Here is a 22,187-nt window from a genome sequence, read left to right as displayed (position 1 = left end):
AGTAGATAGATACTCACTTGTAGTTTGTCAAATAAAATGGGCGAAAGCATTCTCAGGGATACAGTACAGTGGAATGAATGCTTGGGTTTGTCCCTAACAAGGCACACAGACATCATGGCAGGCTACACTCACTTCCAGATGGGAGACCTCACATGAAGACCTACTGTGTGTCTGGTACCATGAAAGGTTCTTAACCTTCAGTATCTCCTTTAAACCCCGCCGCCCCCCCCCCCCCCCCGCAGTAGACCCATTGCTCAGAACTGGGGTCAGGCTCAGCGAGGTGAAGGTAGCCAGTTACGGGAGCTGCTTCCAATGGAGAAGCTGTTTACAGCCACAGACAAGCACCCTCTTTGCAGGAGGCATTCCCTGACTTGTGGAACCCATTCTGCTTGTTCTTCTGAGCTTTTTATTCTTATCAGTACTCCAGAGTTTACCATTCTCTTTTGAGGGCGCATCTGCTTTCCTTTCCCATCTATTTGTAAGTTTCTACAGGGCCAGGACAGCATTGGGATGCTGATGTGTTCCTTCCTCTCTGTTCTGGACATACATCAGGCATTTAGGCTTTTGTTCAATGGGGGTGGACCATTGGTACTTGAGTAAAGGTGGGTACATTTTTAATTAGGGCAGAGTACCCCTGGGAAAAAGACATGAATCTAATGAACATTCAGGAAATAGGAAGGAAGGTGATCTGGTTGGAATACAGGCTCAGAGTAGAGAAGAGACATGAAAGGGAGGAGGGGACCAGATCGTGGAATGTCCAACAGATGTCTGATTGGCAGCTTATACTTAATGTGCCCAAACCATATTTGGGTTTCCCATGTGTCTGTCCCCAGAACAGCGATGCCACTCCCCAGCTGGTCAGGCCCCAACCTTGGACTTCTCCTTGGTTCTCCCGTCAATGCCATATTTAGTTCTTCAGTGAATCCTATTGACCCTACCTTCAAAGACTTCAGAATCTGACAGAACTACTCATCCAAGCTACCATGCTCTCTCGCCTGGATTGCAAAAACAAAAGGCCAACCTGGTCTTCCACCCTGACCCTCCTCTAGTCTGCTCTCAGCACCACGGCTGGGCCAGTTATATTAAAATATGAGATCAAGTTGCTCCTTTGGTCTCCCCGACCCACCAAGGCTGATAGGGCCTTGCTGTCCAGCCTTGCACCTTTGATCTCACCTCACTGCTCACCTTCTCCCACTGGCTCCAGACACCCCGGCTTCTGTGCTCTCCCTGGAGCACGCTCCATGTGGGTCTCAGGACACGGGCATCGCTGTGCCCTTTGTCTGGATATTCTTTCCTCAAATAGCTGCATGGCTCACTCCCTGTCTTGCTTTATGTTTCTGTTTAGATGTTGCCATGTGGCAGGGGCCCCTCCTAAATAGCGCTCCCATCCTGGCCTTCTCTGCCCTTTGGTGCTAATGGTGCGTGGGGAGCCAGCCAGCGAGCAGCCACCCTAACCTGCTATGTCCTGGCCTAGCACAGTACCTGGCATGAACTAGGTGCTCTGTAAGTCATTTGTTGATTGAAAGGCCTTGAAAGCCAGGCTGCGTCGTGGAGATAATAGGCAGCCACTGAAGGTTTTACTGCATGGAAGTAAGAAAGGCTTAGCCTGGTTCAGGCTGCTGGACCTAAATTGTGTGGCATCCGCCTTTATTAACACCAAGCAGGTATCAGACCCTTGCTGACTTTCCACTTGGAGCCACGGCTGTCATTCACTTTGTTGCCTTAAAAGTTGTTTTGTGAACCCAGCATAACTGGCACTTCTTAAGCTGGTAGAAAAGAGTGTTTCTTATCTGTTTTCTTTCAACACATCCGACTGCCACACCTTGGAGAGGAAATTCTCCACAGTTAAAAGCATGCAGTGATGTGGCCATTCAGAAAGGAGTATTCCAGAAGGAGGGAACCTGATACACTCTTAACACTAACCCGCATCACCCCTGCCCACTGCCCGCTATGTAGTCTGGAAAGGTTCCTCCCAGTGGCTATGAAGGAGCCTCTTCATATTCTGAACTGCCCAGGATCACTTCCCTGTAAAACAGCTTTGGCACGTGAGCCTCCCGGCAGAGACCCCTCCACTGTCAGAAGCAGCCAGCAGATTTGCTACAAGGGCAAGTTTGGGGCTTGCTTTTTAAAATATCCAGTCCCTAAATTCCAGAACTAATATATATATTTTATATATATATATATATATATATATATATATATATATATATACACATACACACACACACACACATATATATGTGTATACATACACATATGTGTGTGTGTATATATGTATATTTGGAAAAAATGGTTTATATAAAGTTAAACTCCAGGGAGTGCAATGTTTGTAGCAGTTTGACGTTGCTTTGCTTCCAGGCACAGGATCAGTGGACTCATCTCCTTGAACAGAGTATAGACCAGATTGGGGATGTTGAACTTGAGTGCTGAGTTTCACGCAAAATGATCTGCTGCCAGTCATGCGCAGAAGGGCCACTTGTGCGTCCCCTTCAGGTGGGGGAGGAGTCTACGTGAAGGGACAGATGGCTGGAGAAGGACTGACCTCGTCCCTTCTGTCCCATTGCACGTGCCTCCAAGTCCCTGCCGTGTGCCCGGGCTGGCCGCCGGCCCTGCGGGGAGCGCAGACACAGAAGCCCTGCCTGCACGGAGCTCGCTGCCTTGGGTGGGAGTGAAACGGGCCCCCGGGTGACAGGAGGAAGTGGCGTGTTTGATTACCGCCTGGACGGAAAGCCAGCAGGCAGCACACGTGTGGGGTCCAGGGCAAGGAGAGCACTGAGGAAGCTGGGGCTCCGAGAAGGCCCCGGAGCCGAGTGGAGCCCGAGTGGTGGGGACGTGCCTCACTGGCTCCCAGGCCAGTGACCCTCAGGTGCTTTGGATGTGACATCAGTGTCACCCCCTCCCCCGCCCATTGCCAGTCGTGGTGCGGCCCCCCAAGTCTCAGCTGGCTCCGGGTGGGCACTTCCATTTCTCTCCCCTCCACCCTTCCCCCTCCACCTCCTTTACTTGAGCCCGAGTTAATCCTGTTACAAGTATTTATAAGCACCTGCTTTGTAGTGAAGCCCATGCCTAGTTCTGGAGACAGCCCAGCAAACAAACGCCTGTCCTCACAGAGCTTGCAGTCTCCCAGGGAAACCAACACTCAGACAGGACTGATACTGAGAGGAGGAGACGTGCCATGAGGACTTCTGAGCAGCTGGGGGCCCGGGAAGGGACCAGTCAGTGGAGAGGGGGTGGCGAGAGGGCCCCACACAGGTTGTGGAGTTTTGTGGCTGGAGCACTGGGGTGGGGGGGAGCGACAGGCAGGCAGGAGAGGGTGCGGGGCTCCGGTGCTGGGGGCCGGACGGCTCTGAGACAGCCCGGCCTGGACCGGAGGCCACCAGGACCATGAAAAGCGTCAGCAGATAAGCAGTGCGGTCAAGTCAGTAGAGAACTGGTTCTGTATCTAAGATGTGAGGTGGGAGGGAGACCGATTAGGAGGCTGCTCAAAGATGAAGGCATCATCAGCTGGTTCATCCGACCTCGGTCTTGGTGTTACCCACACACATTCCATCTTGCCGAGCCCTGCCCGCAGCCACAGTGTCCAAGGTTAAATCAGTGGTTCTCAGTGAAGCGGTTCCGCCCCCGCTCCCACCCTGCTGAGGGATGCTTGGCAATGTCTGAAGACATTTTTGTGCTACTGGTATCTAGTGGGTAGAGGCCGGGGTGTTGCCAAACATCCCACAATGCACAGGGCTGTCCTGCAGCCCAAAGTGTCAGCAGGGGTGATGGAAGAACCCCAGTAGGTAACATTCTAAGTGTAACATTCACACTTCTAAAGAAGTGTGTCCTGAGTGCTTTGGGAACAAGAGGGAAGGACCAGCTGTGCCACAGAGCTGCAGGGAAGGCTTCTGGAGAACGGGTACTTTTGAGTTGGGTTTTGGAGGGTAAGTGTTCTCCAGGAAGGGCATTGAGACAGCAGAGATGGGGGGAGTCTAGACAGGGAATACAAGTGCATGGAGGTTGGAAGAAGTGGTGAATCAGACCTGGGCCCTGCCCTCTGTGGGAAGCTTTGTGGGTATAAGAATGACATGTAGTCCAAGGTAGAAAGTAATAAGGGCAGTGGGGAGGGAGGTTAGGGAAGGTAGTGTGGGCTTTCTGGGCTGGGAGAAATATTTCCAGCTTGGAGCATCAGAGAAGGCTTCTTGGAGGAGGTAACCTTTACCTGAGGTTAAAAGATAATTAGGAGAAGGTTATCTGGGACCGGGAAGTAGGGAAGATATTCCAGACTGAGGCAGATAAAGGGAAGAGTGTCACAGCTAGCGATCTGATAGAGGAGGGACGAGGGCGGAATGGGAAATGGACTTTGGACCGTAGGTCCAAACGTATGGCTGCGTTCCTCTGGGTGAGAGGGAGCCTTGAAGGTTGAGCAGGGCAGGCCAATCGCTGTGTGTATGAAGTCACTGGTTCACTGCTGGACCCTGGGCCAGCCCAGAGGAGGTGCAGGCGTGGGGAGTTCTTTGGAGGAGTGAATGTACAGTACTTGGTGTGTTCTCACCACCCTCTGAGGCGCTGTGATCAGGCTGAGCCTCTGGGTTCAGACCTGCAGGTCTGGAAGCGCAGAGGTCTGCGGAGCTGCCTGGCAGCCGGGTCGCTCTGTAGTCATTCGAGTTGAGCCCTCGTCGCAGGTGAGCAGAGGGCCCTGCAAGTTGTGTTTGCTGCACAGGTTCCACTACCAGCGCCTGCTGTTAGGAACTGGGTGTGTTTAGAAAGCCAGTGCTCTGGAAACAATCCTCCTGAAGGTCGTGCTCACTTTGCCTGGTTTGGAGGAGGCCTGGGTCCTTCTCTGGAGGCCGCCAGGGACCGTCAGCTGCTCTAGAAGAGCGCGGAGGCCTCCGCAGCGCTGTGTCCCGCAGCTTCAGTGGTCGGGCGGCCTTCCCGATCTCTGACATGTCCATTGGGTTCACAGGGGGCCAGGTGTGCCGTGGCAAGCCGCCATGCCCTGTGGCCGGAGCCACCCCTTAACCTTACCTGTAAGGTGCGGTGATGACCTCTGACCTCAGCACCTGAGCCTCAGGACAAAGGAATGTGAGAGCCTTGAGGGGCTCTTTTAGTGATTCCCCCCCCCCCCCCCGCCCCGTGTGGTGGAAAGGTGGCGGGGGGAGATTGCTTAGCTTGCTGCTGGGCGGGGGCACAGGTGGGAGGTGGGAGTGGCCTCCTCCTCCACGGCACCTGCACTGCTGGGCCCTGAACCAGCCCTCTGCAATGATGCGATCGGAGTTGGGACGTGGAGCCTGGCGGATCAATGGAAGGCAGAGGGGTCAGTTGGAACGACATTGTCAGGATACTGTCCCGGTCCCAGGAGGGGCAGGAAGAACTGGATGGAGTCTGGCTGGGGTGGAAAGACAGGTGGGGTTGAGAGGTGCTGCAGAAGATGGGACAGGGCTGGGGCAGGCCTGCGGGGTGGGGTCACAGGTGGGGGGCAGGGCAGGGACAGTCCCAGGGTAGAGGGTGAGGGACAGGGCTGGGATGAGCCTGGGGTCTCGGTAAGATGACAGGAGGTTTTCACGGGCTCTGCCTGCCTCCGCCCACATCTGCTAGGCACCCACGGGCCTCAAATGCCAGGGCTTCCTCCTGGTTTCTGCCTGAAGTCCCTTGTCCCCTGATGGGGGCAGGGCAGGAAGGAAGTCCCAGGGGAGGGACACCCCAGCCTCGCACCCTCTGGCAGGGCAGAAAACCCAGCCCCGCTCTGAAGGTCTCCCTGCGGCTCCTGGAGTTGGCTTCCTCCCCTTCCTGTCTCATTCCCCGTTCCAGAGTGCTTCCCCAGATAAACTGCACATCCCAAATCCTGTTCTCCCTGGAGACCGCGGAGGGGGGAGGGGAAGAACTGCTGCCCGCTCTGAGTGTCTGAGCCCTGACCCTGCTGGTCTGCGATGAGCCTGGACACGTTGGGCACAGGGAGGCATCATCTTTGGCTCAAGTAGCCGGCCTCCCTGTGTGCGGAGCAGCAGGGAGGGGTTGCTGCTGATTGGATGTATTATGTTCTTTACGTTCAGCCTGGAGAACTTGGCCCAGTTGTATTGGGAATACGGACGAGGTGCCGTCTCATCCAGCCCAGAGCCTGCTAGGAGGCCGAGCCTGCTAGGGAGGACCCTGGGGTTTCACTCACCCTGACCATTTAGGGGGAGGATTTTTAGGGGCAGAACTTCCTCCCAGAGCGGCTGCTTACATATCTTCCACCAGCCACCCACTCACCCTCTAAGGGCAGTGCCAGGCTGTACATCCAGCGTGGGCATTGCCCTCGGAGGGATGGCTTTCCCATCCGTAGTGCCCACGTGTGGGTGTGAGAGTCCTCGGTCAGCCTCGAAATGGACAACTGAACAAGAGCCTTTGTGGCCGCCTGGCCACAGACCGCTTTTGCCAGCGTCTCTGTGAGGGAAGTTGTCTCCGTTAGAATGTTCGGGTACAAAGGACTAACCTGGGCAGGGACAGGTTGGGTTAGACGGACGTTTAATGGATCTTGGGGGGTCATCATTTTATTGAGGTGTAATTTAGGTACAATAAAATCCATCCGTTTTAAGTGCACAACTTGAGTTTTGACAAATTGATACTGTCCCATCACCACCGCCTTGATCATGCTACAGAACATTCCAGTTACTCCCAAAAGTGCCCTCTTGCCCCTCGCACTCTGTCGGCCTCTCCACCCTCCCCCCAGGCCCTGGCAGCCCCGACCTGCTTCCTGTCACAGTGGGCTTGCCTTTCCTAGACTTTGATCAGAAAGGAACCGTGCAGTGTGTTCTCTTTTGCGTCTGGCTTTGTCACTGAGTGTAGGCTTTCGAGGCTCCTTCCTGTGGTTGAGGGGATTTAGCAGTTTGTTGCTCTCCGTTGACCAAGTCGTATTCTGCTGGATGAACGGTGCGGTTTGCTTCTCCAGGCACCTGTGGGTGGATGTTTGGGTTGTTTCCACTTGGGGGCTGTCACGAACCTTCAACCATGTGTGTCTTTTTGTGGACATGCACTTTTCTCTTGGACAAATACCTAGGAGTGCGATTGCTGCGTTTTTGAATAAGTGTATGTTTATAAATAACACGCTGAACTATTTTCTGGCTGTATTATTTTCCATTCCCACCAGCAATAGATAAGCATTCCAGACTGTACCCCACCCATACTTGCCAACATTGGTGACATCAGTCTTAATTTATTGACTTTAGTGAGTATGTCATGGTTTCTCATTGTAGTTCTGACTTGCATTTCCCAAAAGGCTGACGACATTGAGCGCTTTTTCATGTGCCTGTTTGCCATTCAGAATATCTTTGGATGCCTGATATATTTCTAATTTCATTAAACAAATGTTTATTCTGCAATGGATTAATTTATGAACCACATACATACTATATCTTATGATGCTAAGTGTTAAGTCCTAGGGGGAAAAGGACTATGTAAACTTTTTTCCCCCAAAAAAACACTTATTGAGCATCTGTTATTTGCCAACTGCTGTGATGGCTAAAGAGATAAATGCACATGAAGCAGGTCAAAGAAAAGCTGGAGGAGAGGGGCAAGAAGGCCAGGGACTTGTATGTGTCATAACTGCCTTGGGGACGTGTGAACTGCTTTGGAAGCACAGGAGAGAGAAGCACAGGAGGCTTCGCGCAGACTTCTCCTCACTTAGGCCTGATAAGTGGGTGTTAGCAGGCAGAGAGAGGTGTTGCTGGCGAGGGCACGGCATTTACGGAGACAGTGGGCTTACAGGAAAGGCAGGAGTGTGGTTGCCGGGGCTAGAACTTAGGGGGCGCTTCTCCGGGCTTACTCTGGTGGGATGGGGGGGATCCCGTGGCCGGGAGGCTGAGAAGAGTCCAGGCCTCTGACCTTGTCGAGGGGCATAAGGAGGGCAGGAGGGGGGAGACAACGGGGTGGTCGTAAGAGGTGGGGTCAGCTGGGGGTCAGGTTAGGTGTACCTGCAGCAGCCTCCCTGGGACCCGATGTGTCCACAGCCTGTGGGAAGCTGCCTCTTTTCCACGGGCATTTGGCTCGCGGAAAGCTGTGAACGGGTATCAGGGATTAGATGGCTCCGTCTTTCTTCCCTCCTGGGAGAAGGCTCGGCTGTGCAGACAGATGGAGAGCATCTCAGCACGTGCTCCAGGTTTGCTGAGAACCCTTGGTTGTGTGTGCAGGGGTGGAGGGAGTGCCTGATCTACTTAGAGTACATTCTATGTTGAAACCTAACTGCTGAGTAGCAAAGATGCTCCTGGTCCCAGATGCTGGCCCTGTTCTTGCTGCAGAGTCCAGCCAGCCTTGGATTTGTGCCACAAAAGGCAGTTTCCCAAACGAGGGATTTGGACGAGGAGAGGCTCCTGGCTGCCTGCCCCCCTCTGTTGCCACACCTCCAGGCCAAAGACTCTGGATCGGGTCAGACACTGCCTGGAAGCCTGTGATAGAGTTGGTTCTGAACAGGGGAGACCCGCTTTGGGGGAACTGGACTCAGAGAATGCAGCAGCAGCCGGCAGCTCCGCAAAGTGGGAGAAAATGAGAGTCAGAGATTTTTTTCTAATTTTTTCTAAGTTTCTAACGAAACTTGTATTTCCTGTATATATTTCACAAATACATATTTGCTTGTACTCTGGCAAGTAAGGAAAAGCAGACAAAGGAAAGAAAAGCACCTCGAATTTTATACAAGAGTTAAAAACTACCTAGAATTCTATCAACCAGGCAGGTAAGTATACCTCTGGGATTATTTTATGGAGGTTTTGACTTCAGTATTTGTGTGTGTGAGGGCGGGGTGTGTATGTCATTTTCCCACCCAAATCCATTAATCCGGAGAGCGGAAAGCAGTTTGCCTGCTTCTTGGTTCCCTGTGTTCATTCTGGTCTCCTCCCTGCAGAACCCGGCCATTGCTGACATCTACACAGAGCACGCCCACCAGGTGGTGGTGGCCAAGTACGCGCCCAGCGGATTCTACATCGCCTCTGGAGGTACCTGTCTGTCCTCACGCGTGGCTCCTTGGTCCATGTGGTGTGCCCCCCCCGCCCCCAGTCCTGGGGCCAAGCTGGGCGCCTGGCTTGGGAGGGTGGGAGGTGGAGGAGGCAGGGAGGAAGAGGGAAGACCCTCAAGGAGCGTGGGGATGGCAGGTGGGGCGAACGTGATGAGTTTCAGTTGGGGCTGACAAGGAAAGTGTAAGCCAGCAAAAAGCCCCTTTCCAGAACTCTAGCTGGCCGTGTTCCAGCTGGTTCCAACTCAGAGGTCAGGGGAGATGCTCATGTGAGGTTGGCTGGAGGCCTCTGTGGGCAGCTGTACCGTGATGTATTGGAGCCCATTTTGTTTGTGTGTGTGTGTGTGTGTGTGTGTGTGTGTGTGTGTGTGTTTCTGACTTGTAGCTTTGTCTCGTGTCACCTTTTGCTGTTCCGTTTCCTGTACCGAGCACACCGCCAGCCTCAGGCAAGCACTTGTTCCATTGGTGGTCAGGGCCTTGGCTCCATCCAGCCGGGCTTTTGTGTGGCTCAGTGGGAGGCTGGGCAAGAGGAGGGACATGAGCTCATCACATTGTAGGATGCTCTATTCACCCAATTCTTTTGAGGTTGGTCTTTTACTATTACAGATGAGAAAGGGAGGCACACAAGTTAGAGTGTGTTAGACCGCGAGTCTCCCATTCGTTCATTCGTTCATTCATGCACTCAGCAGATGTTGGCTGCCTTGCCTGTGTCCAGCCTGGTCTCAGGCCCCATGAAGAGCCAGGTGGATGAGCTGATGTGGGCCTCGTCAGCCTCCCTGGAGAGTGACAGAAATGAGCAAATTGCTGAAAGAACTAACGGGGGGAGGGGGAGGGCCATTTGTCTACAGTGCCTCACTCCCTGCATGGCAGGCAGTGCAGACCTGTCCCTGAAGGGGTCGCCCCTTCCTAGCTGTGCAGCTTTCCTTAAATAACTTACCTTCCTGGGCCTTAATTTTCTCTTCTGTAAACTGGGACTGTTAGTTCCCACCAGATCGGTTTGGGGAGGACCCAGTGCAGCAATGCATGTACAATGCCTGGGGCAGCCCTGGCACTGGTGGGCACCACAGGGGACCGTGGTGTCTGTCACTGAATGCCCGGACACACCAGGGTGACAGGCGTGCTGGCTGACGGCTAATGCTGGCCGCCTGGGGTTGTGTGTGAAAGGTTCGGCCAGGAGCTGGCACAAAGTGGTCACTTAATGATTTTTATGTTTACACCTACTCTGACTCCATCTGTAAAACTTGCTCTAATTTATATCCTACGATTTACTCTAGCCCTGTGATTTCCCCGCCCCCCAGCCCTGCCTGCCAGCAAAACTCCCCTTCATTTAAAGCGCCATGATTGGGGCCTGGTGACTTTTAAAACTGTGTCTTCTCAGGAGAGAAGTGTGGTTGGCACAGCTTCCCTGGCTGCTCTTTGAGCCGTGGCCCAGCTGCTGAATCACTCACGAGCCCAGGCCTGCCCTCCGGTCCCCAGGCAGGTAGTTTAACCAGACAGGAATCACGGTCTTCAAATGCTGGCGCAGAGACCGTTGCAAAGGACAGTCCATGGAAGTAAAGCCTCCATCTGACGTTTTCCTCTCGTACAAGCTCCCTGACTTGGTGGGGGAAGCGAGGGAGGTTGGGCTGCAGGCAGGCGTGGGCGGTGTATTTTATGTTTCTAGCGAGCTGGCCCTTTGAATGGAACAAAGGCCACAAAACATTTACTGCAGAGATTAGGGCTCTGGGCTAAAAATAAAAACAGTGTGGTGTGCAGGGTTTGGAGCTGAGAAGGTGCTGTGCCCTCTGGCTAAGTGGGTTACCTGGCACCCGGTGTGCCCGGGGTGGGGCTGGGGTCCCTGAGGGCAGGGGTCCTGGTACCTCGGGAACCCTGCAGTCACTCCCAGACCGGTTTCCAGCCTCAGATCTGCGAGTCTTTAGATCCCTGTAAGTCTGGCTGGTCCACGTTCTGCAAAATGATCGAACCTTCTGGAAGGCCCGTGGGAGGAGCCCACGCCAGGGCCTGGACCCCCAGCTCTGAATGAGACGGCGGTCTGTGCCCCGGGGGCCCCTGGGTCCTGTGTGGTGGTTCTCAGGGCGGAGCCATTCGTGGGCCCGATTTCCCTTTCTAGGGGATCTTCCCAGGCTGCGGAGTAGAGGCTCTCCTGGATAGGGTTCTCTGTGCCCTGAGCAGGATGTGAGGGTTGCTCAGGTGAGGCACGTGGGAGGAGAGACCAGGCTGCAGAGCCAGAGCGGGTGTGAGCAGAGGCCGCCCCCGCCGCTGCTGCCCCAGCAATGCTGGTATGCTTTCCACACCAAGGCAGGGTGGGGGGCAGGCTCACTACGAACGGTCATTGGATGCAGCTTATTGTCCTGGAGGAGACCTGTTCCCAGTGGTGCAAGGAGGCCTTGTTGGAGGGAGGGAGCCCCTTCCCCACTGTCACCGTCTGTCCCCTTGCACTGCGGTGCTTTTCTCCATTGTCCTGTAAGTGCGTGGACGTGTGTGTGTGTGTGTGTGTGTGTGTGTGTGTTGTCTGCCAGCAGATGCCTGGTCTGTGCTGCGCCCCCAGCACCTGGCACAGGGCCTGGTACCCAGGTGCACCTGGTCAGGGCCGCCCTCATCGGATGGGGCCTGAGCGCCTGGTCTCCACACCCCACTGTCTGTTTGCGGCCCCAGCTGCTTCCGAAAAGAATCAAATGCATGAGTTGGGCCCATCAGAAGAGGCTGATGGTCTGGGCAGGGAGACAGTGGGAGACTGATTAGGATGCCTGGCCTGGAGCGGGGCTGAGCTGAGGGAGGTACAAGCGGGTTGCCCGTTGCGTTCAAGGGGTGGGGAGAGTGGCTCCCTGCTGTCCAGGGGCGGGGAGGGGAACGGGCTCGGCCTTGTGCCTGCAGACGCTGTGTCCTCCATGACTCCGTGTAGCGCCCTGGGCTGACCTGAGCACGGGGACCATACAGCCTGGCGTGTGCATGAATGTGAGCACACGCGTGAGTGTGTGTTCCCTTCCTGTACACACGCACAGTGCTCCTTTTCTGGCTCCGGCCTCTGCCCCTTCCTTTTCTTTCCCCGTGGGCCCATTTGTTCAGCCAAGAGGCTTAACTGGCTCGGGTCAGCCTTGGAGCTCGCCTCAGGCAGCGTGCCAGGCAGTCTGGCTGGACCTCGTCCAGAGACCAGGGCCCCCGGGACCCCCTCATTAGTGCTGTTCACAGGGAGGCTAGCGTCTCTCGTCTGTGCCACAGTGGATGTGAGCCCCGCGTGTTTGCCCACGGGGAGGGGTCTCCAGTGGCTTCTGCAGAGCCTTAGTTAATTCACTGACAGTTAGAACTAACTCTAACTCGTTACAAGTGTCTGCGGTGTCCTAGGGGCTAGTCTAAGACTTTATATGTGTTGACTCATTTTATCATCACAGCAGCCCTCTGGCGGCACGTTATCCCCCCTGTTGTGGGTGTGGTTGTAGGTGGTGTTTTAGGCCTACAGAGCCGCGTGGGGCAGGGGCCATGTCTGCAGCCGACGCCCACCCTCGACTGGACCCGAACAGAAGTTGAAAGCTGTTCCCACTGGAACAGTCTGTAGACCTTGCGTTCAGTGCTGAAGTGGCCAAGGGTCCTGGATACAACTCGAGCTTACATGCTGGGGGAAATTGGCCCAGACCTACGCGGGGCTGAGGTCTTAGCCTCAAGAGTTAGTTTAAAATGCTCCACTTTTCCTTCTTATTTGGGAAGTCAGTGCTCAGTTGGGAAGGGGATGTGTCGGGGTTGGTGCTGGGAACTTGGTGATGGGATGGCGGTGGGGAGAGAAGGGGGTGTTACTTTATCACCGATCCGCTGCAAATGCTGCAGTGAGAACAGGCCTGGCGTCAAGTTCTGCCTGTAGCGAGACTCCTTCCAGCACCCACCTGCGTGTCTCACAAGAGGGCCTCACTCATGGCTCAGCCACGAGTGGCGGGATGGTGCCTTGCTGTACCGAGTAGGGGCTGCCGATTGCCTGAGGCGGGGAAGGAGATGGGAGGGGAATGGGGCCTGCAGACCCAGGTGGGGCCCCCGTGCGGGACCCAGCATGCCCCAGGCTGCCCAGCTGCACACACAGCAGTGCCCTCGTTTGTACTGGCGACTGCAGCCCCTGCACGGGAGATGCAGTGTCACTAGTACTGTCGTGTTTTACAAATGAAGATCTTTAGCTCCTCCCTGCACGGGAGATGCAGTGTCACTAGTACTGTCGTGTTTTACAGATGAAGATCTTTAGCTCCTGAGTGTTAAGGAAGTTGCCCAGGGCCCGTATGCCAGTTAGATAACCCTCCAAGGAAAGGGGGTTGCCACTGTGCGTCCCTGGGCTTCCTGACACCCATGCAGGGCTTGAGATCCCTGTGGTGCCTGGAGAAATGCGGAGACTCCCTGTCGGTCCTCATGGAGGCAGCAGGCTCTGATTGACGGTGGCTGGGTGTTGTTTATCTGAGGAACACCCACGCCTTCTCCCAGCTACGCCCGGCCAGCTCCAAAACCCTGGGCGGTGCTGGGTGGCCATGCCTTGTGCCCACGTGGCCCCGGCACCGTGGTGAACGTGGCTCTCGCCGCCCCGTTGCGTCCGCAGATGTATCTGGGAAGCTGAGGATCTGGGACACCACGCAGAAGGAGCACCTCCTGAAGTATGAGTACCAGCCTTTCGCTGGGAAGGTCAAGGACATTGCTTGGACGGAAGACAGTAAGAGGATCGCAGTGGTCGGGGAAGGAAGGGAGAAGTGAGTCTGGCCTCGGCCCCTCCTGCCTGTGTCCCTTGCTTTGCTTTCTTTCCCGCACGCCCCCGATGGGAGGGGTGCAGTGACGTCGGTGCAGCTTGGACTGGTGTGCGTTGAGTCCTGTGGGTGCTGGGCTTCCTTCAGGGTGGGCTTCGGCAACACACAACGGAAAACCACACGTAACCACGGGGAACCCCCAGGGTTTGTCTCCGGGCCCAGGCACCTTCTCTGATCTGATGTCCTTGGCCCTTCACCTCCCAGAACCCCAGCTGTCCTGCCCACATTCCAGGCAGCAGGAAGCAGGAAAGGGAGCAGGTGAAAGCGATGCAGCTCCTAAGAGTGTTATTGGGGTCCCTCCCAGCAGCAACGCCACGACCACACCTGCCGAGAGTGAGGCCGGATGTGTTCCCTAGTTGGGCACACCCCATGGCCACCTTACTGAGGAGGGAGGAGGGGGCGACAGGACGCTGGGTGGGCGGCCCCGGGGGGCTGCTGCACTCACGGGGCCAGTGACCAGCAGGGTCAGTACTGCAACCCAGGTGTCTTATTCCGAGTGCAGTCAGGGTTCCCTTCCCGGCACCTCTGCCGCCCTCAATCAGTTGTACTTGGCAGACACATATCTTTGTTTCCCTTACTTAGAGGCCCCTCTTAATGTGTGTTCTGATAGGTGTTCATTCTTCCATAGCTTTTCTTCAAGTCATTCCTGTTGGTCTTAATTCCTTTTTCATTCAGTCACAAATGGTAACCCGAACAATACATTTTCGTTGACTGTTGACTCCTGGCTGACAGCAAGGCAGCATCTCCTTTCTAGCAGGGGATGGTAACCGATGTGTTTCCTGGTCCGCAGCCCAACCCCAAACCACCCCCATCCACTCTGCCGCCCCCCCCCACCCCTTATTAAAACTGCTGTGAAACTGATGAAGCCTCGAGCTGTTCCCTGGCAGGTGCTTTTAAGGCACCTTCATGTGGGAGGCTCCTTGGGTCTGGGCCATAAGACACGGACATGCAGTCCCTTCCCGGAGGCCCTTGGGACTGCTCCTGCTTGTTCTCCTATCCTTCAGACAGATCCTGGGTGCCGTCAGTGTTGGCTGTTTTGGGGAGAGTGTATGAAGCACAGTTGTGAGCAGGGCCGCCCTGCCAGCACCACTGCCCTCTGACTGCTGGGAACACAACTGCCCGTGGTGACCTTCCCAGGACTGACTTTTCTCTCCTGGGTAAAGGTTCGGAGCCGTCTTCCTGTGGGACAGCGGCTCTTCTGTGGGCGAGATCACGGGACACAACAAAGTCATCAACAGCGTGGACATCAAGCAGAGCCGGCCATACCGCCTGGTGACCGGCAGCGACGACAACTGCGCCGCATTCTTTGAGGGGCCACCATTCAAGTTCAAGTTCACAATTGGCGTGAGTGGGCTTCTCCGGAGGGTGGTTTCTCGGTGAACTTCATGGTTTGTATGGTATGTGAAGCTAGTGGAGTCTAGACCTGTTAGATGCTGATGGCAGAAGGTCACGGGCGCACAGCATTAATGCCAGGATTGGGCGGGGGTCGCCCTGGGATGATGTGTGTATTTCTGGGTGGGAGTAGGCACAACTGATGCTGTGAGACCAGGCGAGCATCCTGCCAGAGGTGCCTTGTTAGAAAGGGGAGCCCAGGCCCAGCAGCAGCCTGCCCTCTAGTTGTACCAGCTTGAGATCCACTGAGCCACCAGAGTGGCAGAGGAGGTGGGCTTCCAGGGATGTCTGGTTTTGTTCCCTCCTGCACCTCCCCAGGAGAGATGATGAGGGCAGGGTCACACCTGTAAAGTGACACAGGGTGAGCAGAGTTAGGTGCTTTGCCTGTGGATGTGTGCTCTAAACGCCCCAGTGGAGTGACACAGGTTTTGGGTATAAATGGCTGCGGGGCCTCAGTCCCAGCTCTGCACGTGCTCCCTGACTGAGGCCCTCGAAGCCTCACCTTTCCCATCTGCAAGATGGGCATGGAGACATGGACGTGAGAGCATTTTAACCATGGATTTGATCTGTGCATAGGGCCCGCAGGCCCAGAGCAGCCCACGATGCTTGTTTCCTGCCCTGGGGTCTGAGGCTGGAGCACCGAGGAAGGGCGCCTGGCAGGGGATGGCCCTCAGGCCGGTCTCGGGGCAGCCGTGGTTCTGAACCTGCCCTCCCAGTTTGTCTTGTGAAAACACTGGAAAGGGAGCCAGCACCGGTGTTGGAAGTGGAAGTGACCGCGCTGAGCTGCAGCGCGGAGGATGCGCGGTGCTTTACGGCCAGCTCTTTCCTCTGGAGGCGGCTGAGCTGGGGTTGGCCGAGGTCTGGGGACGTGTCTCGAATGTTACTGGCTGGCTGAGGAGTCCTGTTAACTTTGATGACAATGCAGTGAAGCACAAAGAGCAGGCAGGGCATGGCCGGGAAGGCGGTGACAGTCCTCTGCGGGTCCCCAGGGGGTCCCTGGGGACAAGACTCGGGCCATGGGCAGCATGTCCAGACACAGGTGGGTCTCGGCTCGGGTGCAGAGGGGCTCTCCAGGTTACCTATTTGTAGTGAAATGGGGTTGGATTCATCCTGGGGCCACCGAGTGGGGCCTGGCTGGCTTCTGGGCCCTGCAGGGTGGGCAGCCTGGAGTCCCTCCCGACACCCCGCATCTCCCAGAGGCTGGCTCCGGGGCTGCTGCTCATGGGGAGGTGGTGGCACTGTGTTGGAGGCCATGGTTCAAGGTCGGTGTGTCTTAAGTGGGATAAAGTTCCCTGGGACACCGCTGAGTCAGGCTGAGTCAAGTAACTGGGCTTCCTGCACGGCGCCCCGGGGAGGAGGGAAGGGAGGTTTCCTTGGCAGCGAGAGGCCGTCCCAGCTTGTAGCCGTGAAGTAGCCCTGCTCCCCACGCCCGCCACACGTGTTCTGTTTGGCTTCACGTGGCCATAATCTGGGCTGTGGATGGGCAGGGCTCCTTTCCCTGTCCCCACCCCCCCAGAAGGATTCGTTTCTTCTTTGCAGATGTGGGTTAAACCCTGCACAGAGTGGTTCGGTGGCGGGTGAGTGGAGCCATGATTCGAGTCCAGAGTTGGCCCGAATCTGTGCCCCTCACCACCCTGCCAGGCTTCCCCGTGTGCTCACTTGGGGACTTGGCCAAAGGTTCTTCCTCTTTCCGTTTTCCTTTCTAACTTGAGAGCGCTGCCCTCACCCTGTGGCCCTGGCAGGCACCTGTCTCCAGGGTGGGCATACAGCTCGTCCCCAGGTCTTCCTGTGTAAGGACCTAGCGAGAGATCAGAAGGGGCTGTGGACCAAGAATGGGGGACATGGGGTGGCAGCCCAGTGCTGCAGGTGGTGGCTCTGCGGCCCTCCAGCTGGCTGTGCCTCCGGCCCCCCGGGAAACGGGGTGAAGATGGCCCTCCTCCACTGGCCCCGCAGAGCTGTGGGGACGACAGGAGAGATGCTGGTGGATGTCTCAGTGTCTGTGAGGAATTGTTGGGTTTCTTTCTGCTGGAAAAGACTAACAGGCTCAGTTGGCTCAAGCAGGAAGGACAGAGGACACTCGGGTCCCCCACACCCACCTGAAAAGCCCTGTAAGGCGCTGACAACTTGAGATCAGCCTGTGACTTTTCCATGTACCCGCCCTAGGCCCTCACGGCCGCAGAGTAAAGCTGTAGCATGGGGGCTGCCCTTCCGTCCCATTCCAGCTCCTGCTACCTTCCTCTTGACCTTGTTCAGGACCATGGGGTAAGGGGTGGTTATGTGAGGAGCACAGAGGGGTCGAGTTCAAATTGCTGCCTCAAAAAGGAATAAGTGGTGTTCCAAATTTCAGTACAGGCCAGAACAACTCCAAGGAGGCTCAGCCCCGCATGGAAGGAAAGCAGTATTGCAGACACATGGGGCAGCCATGTGGAGCGAGTCAGGCCACCCGTCCACCCTGCTGGCCTGAGTGCAGGGGTCCAGTTGCTTTTCCTTCTTGTTCATGAGTTCGTTAGCTTAAACCAGCTTCTCATGTTGACAGAGTGAGAGTGTAGACAAAACTGATTCATGGCCCAACTTTAGCTGGACTGCCCTGGTTCCCGCCTGGTCTTCTGTCCTTGTTTACCTGAACCTGAAATGGGCTGAGAGGCTGTAGGAACACCAGGTGGAAGATGCTTTCCCCTGGAATTGCCCCAGCCCACCTGGGGCAGTGACTCCAGGGTCACAGGGGACCGGCTGTGGGACAGAGGCCATGGACAGCACGGTGTCCACCTCTGGTGTCCTGTGCATGGGGATTTAGGTTCCCCTTTGAGGCCCTAAGGGTGGCCTGAAAAGAAGTGGGCAGGTGGACCTTGCCTCTCCCGTGGAGCCTTCTTCCTGCTGAGTGCATTCCTTTGATAGACACGTCTGGATGTGTGGTAACAGGCCCCACTAAGCGTCTCTAGCTCACCTGTGTGTCTGTGCACCTGGCCCGCTATGGCCTTGGGCGAGTTTCTGCCTCTCCAGCCTCTGCGTCTTCCTCTGTCAGGTGAGCAGGTTGGCTGCCCAGGTGACCGCAGACACTCCTGGAGCGGGCGCCTCTGAGGGCTGTGTCCACAGTACATGGGATAGTGTGTGTCTGGTGAAATGATTGCTCAGAGCAACAAGTGTCAGGACCCTTATTTGCCCTGGGCCTGCTTGTCAGTCTGTGACCATGTGATCTGGACTGGAAACTACCTGCCGCATCTGCCCAAGCCTCTGAGAGCAGGTCACCCAGCCGCACCTGGCGGCGAAGGGGACGCCTGGCCTTCCCTCCTCCGTCCAGGTGGGCTGCGCAACCTGTCACCTGTGTGTCTCACACGTCACCTAATGGGGAGTTACACTTCCTTCTAGGAATCTCTGTCTCTGCTGTTATTACAAGTATCACCTTCCTAGACAAGTAAAATTTGAACTCTAAAATGCAAGGTTTTCTGGTTGTTTTTTTCCTGTTTCCTGTGTCCTTACAACAGGGCAGAAAACAGAAGTTTGAGTTGAGGTGTGTATCAGGTGCCCACCTTACACTGGCCCCAACACACACACAAACACACCCCCCTCACCCGGCCCCCGTGCCGGCTTTTCAAAAAGCTGTGTGTGCGTCTGTGGTGGTTGTGCCGGGAGGTCAGCAGGGTCGTCTCCTTCCCGGTGAACTCCTGAGCCGATGGCAGGGAGTGACCCGGCAAAGCTCCGTGGATGGTCAGTGGCCCAAAGAGGATTAGAAGGAGCCTTTCATCCCTTCATCGGGTCCTCTTTCTCCAGGGGAAAGCGGTAACTGGGCAGGCAGATCTGTGCTGGGTGACGGGAAAGGCAGGGCGAGGGATGCGGTGCTGCCCTTCCCAGCACTTTAGGGGAGGACCTCACAGAGTGAACAGGGAGCCCGGTTTGGGAGGGCGCGGTGGCCTGAAGGAGGGCGAGGCAGCGTTCAGATCAGGGTGGACGCCCACTTTTGGAGTGCGGACCGTGGAGGCACATGCTGCTCTCGGTAAGGCAGCGGGTGGTGGGCACGGGCGTCTGAACTGCTTGTCCCTCCACAAGCCTGTGTCGAGGGAGCGCGGCAGGTGGGCACAGGGCATTTCAGCGTGAGGGTAGGAGTCCTGCTGCAGGGCACAGCTGAGGCTGGTGGAGCCGGGAGGGCTCCCAGGGACACCTGAGCTGACGGGCTGGTCAGGCCGTGGCGCCCAGTGGTGCTGCGTCCCTGTCAGTGACGTGGACTTGGGTGCATTACCTAATGATTGCTAATTGCTCCCATCTCCGGTTTCTCAGTGGTGAGGGGGAGGGGTAATGACAGGGTGGGGGAGGTAATGGTGGGGGGACAGGTGATAACAGGGTTGGGGGGTGATTATGGTGGGGAGGTTCCCGCCAGAGCTCCGCTTGGCTGTGACTGAGGTTGGGCGGGACAGCCCCACCCCAGGAGGTGGCCGCGTGGAGTGGCGCTGCGCCTGCAGGACGGTTAGCAGGGACGGGGGCCAGGAGCCCAGCCCAGTCGTCTGAACCCCCCCATGATATTTCCCCAAGCCCGTTCCTTCCTGTCCTCCGGCCTCCCCTCCCTGTGGACCGGGCTATTTTTAGCCCTCATTTTTTTGATTAATGGGCTGCTCGCTGTTCCTCCCTTTAAATGGGCTGTTTCAGGAGCAGACATCAGTCTCCTGCTCATTCGGGCTCTTGGCTCAAGTTGCAAGAAAACCTGACAGGGAGAACTTTCTAAAGCCGCAGCGCCCGGTCCCCAGGGTGGGCGTCTGCCCTGTCCAGTCTGAACCCCGGGGGCCCGTGTTGTTCTGGGCCTGGGGAAGGGCACCCTGCACCCGGTGGCGAGACGGACGACAGACACAAGTCCACACGTGTGAGGTCCCCTGTAGCATCAGGGGCGCAGAGGGGGGCAGGCGCGCAGGGAAGGGGGGGCAGTGGCGTAAGCCGGGTGGCTCTGGCCTGATGTCTGTGCTGCCCCGCTGGGGCACCCTGACCCCTGAGCTGGGTGTGTAGGGGGGCCGGTCCTGTTCTCTCAGGGAACCACTGTACCTGGAGTTTGGCGAGTCGGAACTGCAGGGTAGCCGAGGGTCCCTGTGGTTCACAGCGTGTTCCTCACGCCCCCCACCGCAGCCCCCCTTCGGCCCCGTGGTCTGCTGTACCCAGGGGAGCTCTCGGCATCCCGGTTCTCGGGGGGTCTGGCCGGGGCTCAGTCCATCCCAGGGAGCCGGCCCCAGCCTCCTCCCCCGGAGCAACAGGGCCGGGTCAGCCAGTGGAGGTCAGGACGAGAGGACCAGACGTTGGCGCAGTTGCGTGGGAGGTTTTGTCACTTAAGAGCTTTTCCTTTGACGTCCTCCAGGAGGAGCTGTGTCTGCCTGCCCGTCCTCCCCTTCCCACAGGGTGGTTCTGGGGGGATTGAGAAGCTCTCCCACCACTAGCTCCGAACCACCCCAGGGACAGAGGGCCCCGGGCCCTCGCTGTGCAGCTGGCTCCCTCGCAGCTGTGGGGATGGCAGAACGGTGGCAGTGGGCCTGAGGAGTTAAGGATCTGACCTGGGTGGCTCCCCGCCCAGCCTGCCTGCCTCCTGTCCAGGGCCCAGAGCCAGCTCGCTCGAGTAGAGAGCTCTGGACGAGAAACTGTAGACCTGGGCTCTCAGAACCCAGCCTCTCCAGGCCGGGGCTGTCTCCTGTGGAAGGAAAAGTGCCCGAGGCTCCCCAGGGCCCCTCGAGGTGGTAGGATGATGGGTGAGTGACAGTCATGGGGGAAGAACAGTCAGAGGGCCTGAGAGATCCCAGTTTGGAAAGATCATTCCTTTTGATGCGTTGCGTGCCTCCTGGGAAATGGCCATCCTCCAGCTCAGAACACAAGCCTTAGAGCAGGAAAGCTCGGCCATAGGAGCAGGATAGGTTTACCCAAGAAACCAAGAAGGCAAAACAGGCCTTGGCTGTGGGGGGATGACCCAGGCTCTGCCTCCATCTTCACGTGGTCTCCCTGTGTCTGCACCGAGTCCAAATCTCCCTCTTCCCATAGGGACACCAGTGGTGTTGGATCAGGGCTCACGCTAAGGCCCTCATCTCACCTTGAGTACACCTATAAAGACCCTGTTTCAAATAAGGTCACATTGACGGGTACTGGGATGTCAACCTACCTTTTCAGGACACAAGTCAACCCATAACGTTACACAGTCAAACACATGCAGTTCCTACCACCCCAGCAGCTCCTGTTTTAAAATTGTTGGTGGTTTACCTTGGTGGGTGCAGGTGATGCACCTTGAGTTGAACTGCTTTCCCTGCAGGTTGGGCGTCCATGGCTGCAGGGGCAGTTAACCCCGCGTACCTTTAGGAGAGTTGATAGCTAACGCTTCTTGCGTGCTTGCAGGTGGGGTGGGAGAGCAGCCGGGCTTTGCGTGGGTGGCTGGTGGGGTTTTCAGAGGATCATTCTCTGATGCAGACCCTTCTTGACTGAGGAAAGAATGAGTTCATTTATCTATTCAGGTAACGGAATCGCCCCTGGAGATCACATCTCCTCAGTCACTCAGACTCTTGTTCCCACAAAGGTCATCACCACTGTTTAATTTCTTTAAAACCTCAGTTCGTTCAGCAAATGCCCACTGAGCACCTGCCGTGTGCCGGGCTCAGGCCAGACCCTGGGGGCTCGGGGATGAGGCCTCACGGTCCCAGCCTCATAAGCAGAAGGGTTCCGGCCTGAGCCCCTTCCAGGGCTGGAGGGCGGGTGGGGGGCGTTTCTGTCTGCGGAGCTCAGGGAGCACGTCACAGCGGAGGGAGGCCTTTCAGGCAGAGATGCACCCGGCCACGGTGGGCGGGCTGGGACTCACGCTGAGCTCTAAAGTCTTCCGTGGACCGGCATCCACACGCGTGGTGGTTGTGGACCGCGGGGTGCGTAGAGAGCTTTCCTGAACTGCCTGTCACCGGATAACTGTCCCACTTCCTGCAGGACCACAGCCGCTTCGTCAACTGTGTGCGGTTCTCTCCTGATGGGAACAGATTTGCCACAGCCGGGGCCGACGGTCAGGTGAGGGCTGGGGGTCCTGGAGGGAGGGGTTCGTCTCTCGGTCCTCTGCGATGGTTCAG

General features: G+C 56.6%; 1 protein-coding gene across 1 annotated transcript in view; it reads left to right on the top strand.

The window, feature by feature from the left end:
• The window catches only part of WDR1 (WD repeat domain 1), a 39,675-nt gene that overhangs the window by 2,171 nt on the left and 15,317 nt on the right, over nt 1-22,187 (top strand). Inside the window, exons 3-6 of the mRNA XM_061192096.1 lie at nt 8,855-8,945; nt 13,530-13,677; nt 14,895-15,075; nt 22,051-22,128. Coding sequence (XP_061048079.1) covers nt 8,855-8,945; nt 13,530-13,677; nt 14,895-15,075; nt 22,051-22,128 — 498 coding nt within the window. The remainder of the gene's footprint in view (nt 1-8,854; nt 8,946-13,529; nt 13,678-14,894; nt 15,076-22,050; nt 22,129-22,187) is intronic.

Source organism: Eubalaena glacialis, chromosome 5 (assembly GCF_028564815.1).
Source record: "Eubalaena glacialis isolate mEubGla1 chromosome 5, mEubGla1.1.hap2.+ XY, whole genome shotgun sequence".
NCBI classification, from domain to species: Eukaryota; Metazoa; Chordata; class Mammalia; order Artiodactyla; family Balaenidae; genus Eubalaena; species Eubalaena glacialis.
This window is presented reverse-complemented; position numbering and strand designations above follow the sequence as displayed.